Source organism: Vombatus ursinus, unplaced genomic scaffold (assembly GCF_900497805.2).
Source record: "Vombatus ursinus unplaced genomic scaffold, bare-nosed wombat genome assembly UNPS02014801.1, whole genome shotgun sequence".
In the NCBI taxonomy this organism is placed as follows: domain Eukaryota; kingdom Metazoa; phylum Chordata; class Mammalia; order Diprotodontia; family Vombatidae; genus Vombatus; species Vombatus ursinus.
In genome coordinates, this window is record NW_020954579.1 from 28440629 (window position 1) to 28450778 (window position 10150).

The window sequence follows — 10150 nt, forward strand, 5'->3', positions numbered from 1 at the left end:
CTTTAATGGAGAGATTTCGATGTTGTTTTCTCTTTGTCTCTCCAGCAAGTTAGAGCAGCGCCTTGCACATAATAAATGTTTAATAAATGAATCAACCAACGTTTATTAAGCCCCTATTATATACTGGCGTGGCTGGACTGGATTGGGTTAGATCATTATGGGAAATCACCACAATGCTTTCCATAAAATAAAATAGAAATGTTACCATGAAGTCACAAGTCAGGAAGTTAAAAGTTTACATTAACTTGTTTTGAATGAGAGTTTTTTTAAGTGTGGTTAGAATCAGGAACCATGTGTGGTTTGCATTTTTTTTTCTTTTTGCTGGAGATCAGGCTGCCAGAACTGTAAGGCAAACACTTGGGTAAAGATGTTTCAGCTGCTGATACTCCCAGTGCTCTTCTTGTTTCTCTCCAGGGCTCCAGCAGAAGGTATGTGTGTTTCCCAAATACCATGGGCATCTTTGGGTTCCTGATTGATAAAGGAACCAAAAGCAGGCTATGGATAGAGCATCATAGTAGCTTTCAGCTTCTTCCTATGCTCTCTCTGCCTATTCTATTCAAGTTGGTCAATTCAAGAAAGGTTTATGATGTCCCTACCGTATTTGAGTCAATGTAGCATAACAGATGGAGGGATGGAGAGCCTTAGAGTCAGGAAAACCTGGATTCTAGTCCTGCCTCTGGACATACTGGCTGGGTGTGACTGTCAGTAAATTACTTAATCTTGTAGCTCCCCAGGTAACTTTCTAGGACTATAAAATATAGAAAAGGGGCTGAGCTGTATTATGGAAGGGAGTCTACAGATTAGAAGTTCCCTACACTGATGAAATCTGGTCCAGACTGGGATTTAAAAAAAAACCCAACAACTTTGTTTTTTCTAGGAACACAAAGGAATAAAATTAAACAGCTCCCTGGTGGCGTTTAAATTCTGTTTGTGAGCCTGCAAGGAGGATATGACATGTTTAAAAATAAGAATAATGTAAGGTGATTTGAGAGAGAGAAAGCACTAAGAAATGGGAAGGGTGTAAGGAAAAGCATCACAAAGCAGGTTGCACCTGAACTGTATTTTGAAGGAAGACAGGGATTCTGAGAACTGGAGATGAAGAGGAAATGCCTTCGGAGCGAGGAGATAGACTGTAAATGCATGGTGGTGGGAAATAAGAGTTTTGAGCTCATGAAATAGATAGTATAGTCTAATATGGATGATTCATAGAGCTGTTGAAGAAGATTGAGGCTGGAAAGGAAGATAAAAGTCAAATTGCAAAGAACCTTCCACACCAAGCTGAGGACTTTATATTTTATCCTAGAAGCACTGAAGGTTTTTGGGTGAGGGGTAATATGGTTAGTCCTGTGTCTTCAGAAGATTATTTTGGCAGCTGTGGGAAGGATGGAAAGGGGAGTGCCAGAGGCCAGGGAGATAAATTTGGAGGCCATTATAATGGTCTGGGCCAGAGGTGATGAGATGCCTGAACTAGAGACATGGAAAGAAGAGAATGGATATAAGAAAAGTTATGGAAATAGAATTAACAAAACTTGGCAACTGATTAGATATTGGGACTGAAAAAAAGGGGAAAATCAAGAACGCATTCAAACTTATAAATATGAATTACTGAGAAAACAATGATGCCCTAAGTAGAATTAAGAGAATTCAGAAGAGAAGTGGGTTTAGGGAGCAATAATCAATTCTCTTTTGGATATAATGAATTTAAGGTGCCAATGAGGCATCCAGGAGATATTTAACTGGCAATTGACAACACAGGCTGAAATTCACTTGAAATAGTATAGGCGAATATATAGATTTGTGAATCATTTTCATAAAAATCATTCTATCTTCACAATACCATATATATGTCAATATATATACAAGTACATGCAGAGAATGTTTTAAAAGTCATTTTTAAGCCATTAAAGTTTAAATGGATATATATGTGGATAAATATATCTATATGGATATGGGCATATCAATATATGTCTCCTTCTCTCCAGTTACACAGTCATCACCTGAGTTCAACCCTACCATTTCTCGCCTGGACTACTGCAACAGGTTTCTAACTGTCTCCTTGACTCCAATCTCTCCCCCTACTCCAATCCATTCTCTATTCAGGGGCCAAAGTAATTTTCCTGGTTCTTTATCATCTCTAGGATTAAATATCAAATTCTTGTTTGCCCTTCATATCTGGCTCCTTCCTGATTTTCAAGCCTTCTTACATTTTACTTACCTATATGTGCTCTACGTCTGCTTTCTATTCTTCACACATGACATTCCATTTCCTGATCTGTGTCTTTGCAGTGTCTATCTCCCATGCCTGGAATGCTCTGCTCTGTTACCTTTGCCTCTTAACTTGGTTTTCCCTAGTGTCCTTTAAGGATCAGCTCTAATATCACCTTCTGAAGGCCATTTCCTATTCTCCATCTCTCTCTCTCTCTCTCTCTCACTCTGTTACATACACACACACAAAACCTCCCCACTATTGATGCCTTTCTTCAGAAATTACCTTCCATTTCCTCTTTGGACACAGTTATTTACATACATGTTGTCAATCCCATTAAGAAAGTGAGCTTTTTAAGAGCAGGGACAGTGTTTTGGCTTTTTTTTTCTTTTTTTCTTTTTTTTTTTTTTTACATCCTTAGAGCTTAGCACAGTACCCGGCACACAGTACATGCTTAATAAATGCTTATTGGCTGATACAGAGACAGAGAGAAAACCAAAGAAAGAATGATGGATGACAGAGAGATGGGAGTGTGTTAAGAGGGGCTGACCAAAAAAAAGAAGGGTTACCTGTTCTTTACAGATTGGGGTAAAGAAGGAGAAAACGAGTGAAAATGTGATGGAGTTTTGATACGTAGACTAGGTGAGATGAGGGGGTTTGTGACAGATAGTTTCTACTTTCTCAGTAAAGTAGGAGACCAAAACATCTGGTGAGAGTGGGTAGAGATTAGAAAGTGGAAGCACAAGTTTCCAGAGATCCTGGCATGGGCATGGACGTAATAAGGATGGTGAGGCTTGAGCTACTCCACCCCCACCCCCCAGCCCTGCCCCCAGAGCCTGGATGTTTCCACCAGCTCCACATACCAAGTTCAGGAGAGCAGCCTGAGACTGAGACAAGAGGTGTATCTGTGACAATTTGTTCAACTTTCTGTTCAGAAAAACCGATACCAGACTAATTTTGCCTTCCCAGGACAACATATATTAAATCCAAAGTTGACTTATTCTTTAAAGTTTGTTCACATTCCATTATGTTAATATTAAAAGCCAGTATAAGATAAAAGTGTGATCAACCTTAGCAATTTCTAATACGCATGTGTTTCATTAGTGGCAAGGGGATGGAAGTGTGGAGTCGTGATCAGCATGCTACACACAAAGAGAAAAAGAATCAAAAAGAGAGCATCAATTTGGTCAGAAATTGCCCTGATATTCGGCTGGAGACTCTGGAGCTAAATGAAAGAATCTTAGTGATTTATGCTTAATAACTTCCCCAATCAGCATGAATCCAGTTTTTCTCCTAGGCAAAAGGTAAGGGGTTGTTTCCTCTAGGAAGAGATTAATCTCTGTGAGGGATTATTTGTACAAAGTGAAAAGATTCTGCCTGGATGCTCTGGGAGAGGAAAGTTTAGGATTCTCTACTCCATCTCTCTCTCTAGTCTCCATCTGGGAATGTAGGCATGGCTGGTCTTTTTAGAAATTACTATGGTCTTACTAGCTGTGTGACCCTGGGCAAGTCACTTAACCCCAATTGCCTCAACAAAAAAAGCCAAAAAAAAAAAAAAAGAAAGAAATTAGTATGGTCAACAATACTTTTATCTTCTGCCATTTTTAATACTAATTGAAAAGAAATATAAGCAAATTTTAAAGAGCAGGTGAGGTTTGGATTTAATATGTGTTCTCCTGAGTAGGCAGGAAGGAAAAAGAGAGGAACAGGCAAAATCACTGTCTGGTGTCAGTCTTCCAGAATGGACAATTCAGTAATAACCAGTCTGCCTACAAATACTGCCTTACAAATACAAATTCTCAGGCAGCCCTCCTGGCTGTGGTAGGTGGAGGTGGCAGTTGGAGCATCTGAGCTTCAGGAGCTGCTCAGACTCCAACAGCCCTGCCTATCTTCATTTCTTTCTCAAAACTCAAATATAGGGTGTCCAAGCTCATTTCTGAACCCATGATCACTTGTTCTCTTATAAGACTACTCCAGGGGCAGCAAGGTGGCACAGTGGATAGAGCACCGGCCCTGAAGTCAGGAGGACCTGAGTTCAAATCCAGCCTCAGACCAAACACTTGATACTTACTAGCTGTGTGACCCTGGGCAAGTCACTTAACCCCAGTTGCCTTAAAAAAAAAAAAAAACTACTCCAAGGAAAGGAGAAAGTAGTACTGTCTCTTTAAGGCATAATCTCTCTTTAGACAGGGGAATCCAAAAAAAGAAAAAACGAAACTGAAGATTTCCAACCTAACCATCAGGTTTCATCTTATCTGCTTTAAATCCTTCAGTAGAAGAAATTCTACATTCCTTCCCAAGGTTGGAAATTTTTCAGTCCCTTATAACATCTGTTACGGCATTACTGACATCTGAAATTACACTCTCAGCACTTTCCAGAAGATAAATGATTAATCCAGAGTCCCAGCACATTAGGGTGCTACCCACAGTAAATATATATCAACTATACATGCCATAGACATACCACAGAGGAAAGATCACATGACAGGTTATTTAAGTGATCAAAAGTCTAAATTGTATGCAGGACATATTGCTTATACATGTCACAGGAGTACACACATATCTGAAGAACATAAGCAAATATAGCATAATAGCAATCAAACAAAGCATTCAAATAGCCTACAAGATAACAAAGTGTGCAAAATAGCATGGAATGCACAAACAAGGAAGTAATGAAACTATGCATACTCAGAGACTTAGGTACCTACAATACATGCATGATACCAGCACAAAGGCAAATAAATATGAACAAGAAAACACCATAACAGAAGCATGTACAATACTAGAAACATGCATCACATGAACATGTGAAATTATGTGTGAAGCACATGATACATGGGTAAACACAGTCATCTGAAATTATCTTTCATTTAAGATTTACAGTCCCCAGCTTGGAAGATGCTAGAAGTTTCTGATAGAGATTATTTTCTCTGTCTCATTCTTGTGTAAGACACTGTTGTATCTCATTCCCACTAATGAAACACATACAGACCAGAAATTGCTATGGTTGATCACTCCTTTATCTTCAACTGGTTTTTAACACTATTTAAACAGAAATATAAGCAAACTTTAAAGAGCAGATAAGCTTTGGATTTGCCATTATTTGTGAAATGCACACTACATGGGTATACATTAATATTGTGATCTAGCAAAGGAACACTACAATCTGGTAAACATTAATATTGTCATCTAGTGAACACTGATGTCATCATCTGGTAAACATTTATCCAGTTGCCCTTGTAGCACTACAAGTTAACCTGGTCGCTATAACATCATGATTTAGCCCAGCTCTCCCTGTGATATGTCGACCTATCTGCCCCTGGTCATAGTACTCAGTAGAACTACAAACCTGAATCCCTAGAAAGTTCCTGACATGTAAGAGGCAGTTAATAGATGCTTGTTCATTGATGGATGTCTAAACCCGATTTTGTATAGGGTCAAGGCTGGCTAGCAGTATGACTCTGCTGTGCAAGATGTATTTGTACTACACGAATCTGTGCAGCTGAAATTCTAGACATAAAAGAGTCAATCTTCTTCCCTTTTTTGAAATGGTTATTGGGAAGACAATAACCCTGGAAGGTTTATTTATTGTTCTTATTTTACAGTTGAGGAAACTGAGGCAAACAAAGAGAGATTAAAGTGACTTGCCCAGGGTCATATAACTAGTAAGTGTCTAAAGCTGAATATGAACTCATGTCTTCGTGACTGTAGGTTAAAATCTCTACCTGCTGTGCCACCAGCTATCTAATAATAATCCTAGTAATACTAATAATACTAATAATAATAGGTAACGTGTAAAATGCTTTAAAGTTGGCCTTCATTTTGCCCTCACAATAACCCTGGAAAGTAGGTATTATTATTATCATCTCCATTCTGCAGATGAGGAAACTGGGGCAGGCAGAGGTTAATCAACTTGCACAGGGTCACACAGCTAAGAAATGTCTAAGGCTATATTTGTACTCATTTCTTGACTCCAGGCCTAGCACTCTATAGTAGTGGGACCACAATGTATGAACATTTTTGATAGTTCCTTATTGGGTAATAGCAAATTGCTTTCCAGAAAAATTGTCCCAATATATAGGTCAACAGCAGCACAATAGAGTCTGTCTTTCTTCACAGACTTACCAAAAATGAATTTGATCACTTTTACCCTTTCCACCAAGTTGAAGGGAACAAGGTGGTACCCATAGTTATCTAATTTTCCATTCCTCTGTATATAAGAGAACTTAAACTTTTTTTTCAGATAGTCATTGAACTATCTGATCCATATCCTTTGATAATTTATCTATAATACTGGGGAACAGGTCATACTAATAAATTTCTGGTGATTCCTTATATATTTTGCCTGTCATATTTTTCAAAAATTTTTGTAGGAAAGAATCTGGTTTCACACACACGTGCATGCATACATACGCACACACACACACTTTATTCTGACTGCATTGTTTCTGATTGTGTAAAACCTCTCTCTCTCTCTTTTTTTTTTTTACATAATAAATCCATCTCTCTTTGGCAGCCATTTCTGTACATTATTGACTTCTTGGGGGCTTTTTTGTCAGAAAGGAATACAGTCTTCCTTATTTCAACCTAAACGTGCAGACACAAAGACTTTCTAGTGTAATATTACTTACTCTATTTGAAAAAAAAATCCCCTTCCTCTTGAAATGGGAGTGTCTTTCAAAGATTGCTCCCCTTCCCCACTCCACCCTCTTTGTTCTGGTTCTTTTTCTCTCATTATTTGTCTATAATACCTATTATTCATTTATTCCTTTCTTTCTCCCACTTCTTTTCTCCCCCCTTTTCCCCAAAGCCTATTTGTGCCATTCAGTTCTTAATCAAGGCAAAATGGCTATTGTTTTGTTATCTTCTTCTCAAGACTACATCGCTATACAGCAACTAGTTAATCAGAAGTACTTATCTTGATACTGCTTCTCAGTCTGTGGTCTCAATGGTTTTGTAGATTAAAAACTGCTATATTGTCTCTGTTTGCTCCTGATTTTTCAAGTTAATATAAATTCTTGAATTACCATCTTTTGTCTTGAAAGAGAATTCATAGCTTGGCTGATTTAGTGTTTTAGCCTTTAACTTTTTATCTATCATTGAAAATGATTTTCTCATTTCTTATTTATGTAGGAAAATCTTATGCAATTATACTTGCTGCTTTTTAAGGAGATACTTTTGCTCTTGGATTACTGTATAGTCACATCCTTGTCACTGTAGTCTCGAAACTTGAAAATTGTGTGTCTGGATGATTTGAAATTTTTTTCTTTCCTTCTTTCTTTTTTTTTTTTTTTTGGCTAGGCAATGGGGTTAAGCGACCTGCCTAGGGTCACACAGCTAGTTAGTCTTATGTGTCTGAGGCTGGATTTGAACTCAGGTCCTTCTGAATCCAGGGCTGGTGCTCAATCCACTACACCACCTACCTACCTCTGGATGATTTGAATTTGAGGTTCACCTGTTGTCATCTTTTGAAAGTCCACAACCTGTTGTTCCTTTTTTTCAATATTTTGAGGAAATTTTCTTGCATAATTACCTGAAAGAGTGGTATCAGTTTCTTTTCTTCTTCACAGTTTTTGGGAAGTCTGATGATTCTCAAATTTTCTCTCCTTGCTTTTTACTCAGAATCTAACCCTTTTGCCTGTGTCAATCCCAATTCTTTTTCTGGATGTGAAGTTTTATGAGGTCATTTTTTCTTCTTCCCTATTGTCTTTACCATTTTGTTTTCCACTGAAATGATTTTGTTTTTCATTAGGCCTATTGTTTTGCTTATAATTGTTATGAATAGTTCTATACTATTGACTTTCATCATCCGGTTTGAAGGTTTTAGCAACAGGTCTTAGAGTTGGTATGGTGACATTCCGACGCTGACAATGGCATGGAGAAGGAAGATTGGGGGCAAAGAGACCCATTAAAAATAATCTCAATAACTCAGTGAAGAGGTTACAAGGACCTGAACCAATTTGGGGAATGAATGACTGGACAGAGTCTGCAGTTGTTCCTGGCCTTCTTTGATTTCAAATGTCTGTTGTCTGATTTTTGCAGCAAGTTTGCCGTTACACTGAGAAATGGAGCTACTTGTTAAAAGATTTCTGATCATAGCCTGGCACATGACTTTTATAGTTTTGATTTTTTTCATGCTCACAAAGAATTTTATAAACTAATTTAGTCATCCCAGAATCAATTCTATTCATTGTCATATAACCCCCATTCATTGTTACAAATAGAAGTTTCATAAGAAAAGGTGTGAAATCTAGCAATCATTTTCAACTAAACCCAACCAGTCCATAACTAGTAGAGCAGACCTATTTCTCTAAATCAGATTGGTAGATCTGTTCATTTCATCCTTCATTGGGTTAAAAATGTTCTCAAAAGCCTCCATTTTTATAATATTGATAGTGTAAATGGTTCTGGTTCTACTCACTTTGTTTTGTATTAATTCATATAGTCTTGCCATATGTTTTTGTATTCATCGATTTCCTTATTTCTTACAGCAGAATAGTGCTCCATCACATTCATCTACCACAACTTATTCAACCCAGGAGAACAATTTATACAGTAACAACAACATTGTAAAAACAAATAACTTTGAAAGCTGTAAGAAGTATGATCCATACAATGACCATTCATAATGCCCAAAGACTTATGATGAAACTTGCTCACGATTATAGAGAGCTGATGTGTTTAGAGCAAAAAATGAAATATATATTTTGTATACAGTTATTGAGGGAATTTACTTCGCATGAAGCAAAATTTGTTTTTTTGTTACAATTGCATATTTTATTACAATAACTTTGTTTTTCTTTTCTTTTTTGTAGTGGTATTGCATATAGAAAAGAAAAAGAGATCTCTATTAATGTTAATTTTTTTTAAAATAGAGAGGTAAGGGGTGCTACAGATGTGGAATGTTGCATGCACTTTCAGATAAATTCACTTAACTGTTTTGCTTTGTTATAAGAAAATTGTCATAAAGTGGGAATAATCTATAAATGTACATATTGTAAAAATAAAACATGTTAATAAAACTTTAAAAATTAAAAAAAGCTATCAATAAACCATTGTTGTTATAGATTTCTCAAAAATATCTAAATATATTAAGAAATTGGGTCATTTAAAATTAAGAATAATTTCTTTGAATTTTTTATTGTTACTATTTTATATTATATTAATTCCTGACTGAAACCTTCCCCCTCTCCCCTACTCAGTGAGTCATCTCTTGTTGTAACCAAGAAGAAAATAGAGAAAAAGAGCAGTTCAGAAAAACTAACCAGTAATTTGACCATATAAAATAGCATATGCAATATTCCACAAGTGTAGTTCCTCACCTCTGCAACAAAATAAATAAGGTGCATTTTGATCATTTTTTAAAAAAAGAAATATTTTAAGATTTTCCCACCCCCACCTCCTTTCCTATAATTGATCTATTTTGTGATTAGATTCTCCCATCTTGGTTTTGGGCACACCTGTAGTGGCAGTAGTCTAGAAATGGATAGGTATATAGGCATGGCAGATCCCTGTTGCCCTGCTCTAATACATCTCTATTATGGGGGTTAAGTGCCATTGTGAATCAATCAATCAATAAGTATTTACTAAGGTTCTACTATTTAAGAGAGGATACAGTACAGTGGAAAGAGCAATAACTAAATCTAGAAATTTCTAGGACTTGGGTTCAAATCCTGACTCTAATACTACTTGTGGGAATTAGACTCCCTGGGCTCTCTAAGTCATTTTATAGATAAGTTTGAGTTTTCTCATCTATAAAATGAAAAGGTTGGACTAGGTGATCTCTGAGGTCCCTTCCTGTAATTTTATGTGCCAGGTACTGTGTTAGGTGCTGGGATACAAAGACAAAAAGAAGTAGGCCTTGGCTTAGAGGAGCTTATTTTCTATTGGGGAGAAAGATAGATAGATAGATAGATAGATAGATAGATAGATAGATAGATAGAT

At 36.8% G+C, this 10150-nt stretch overlaps 1 protein-coding gene across 1 annotated transcript in view; it reads left to right on the forward strand.

Annotated features, from left to right (window-relative positions):
- The first annotated feature begins 345 nt into the window (after positions 1–345).
- CD7 (CD7 molecule) overlaps positions 346–10150 on the forward strand; it is a 14820-nt gene continuing 5015 nt past the window's right edge. The window contains exon 1 of the mRNA XM_027873215.1: positions 346–428. Within this exon, the coding sequence (XP_027729016.1) occupies positions 368–428 (61 nt within the window). The 5' untranslated portion in view covers positions 346–367. The remainder of the gene's footprint in view (positions 429–10150) is intronic.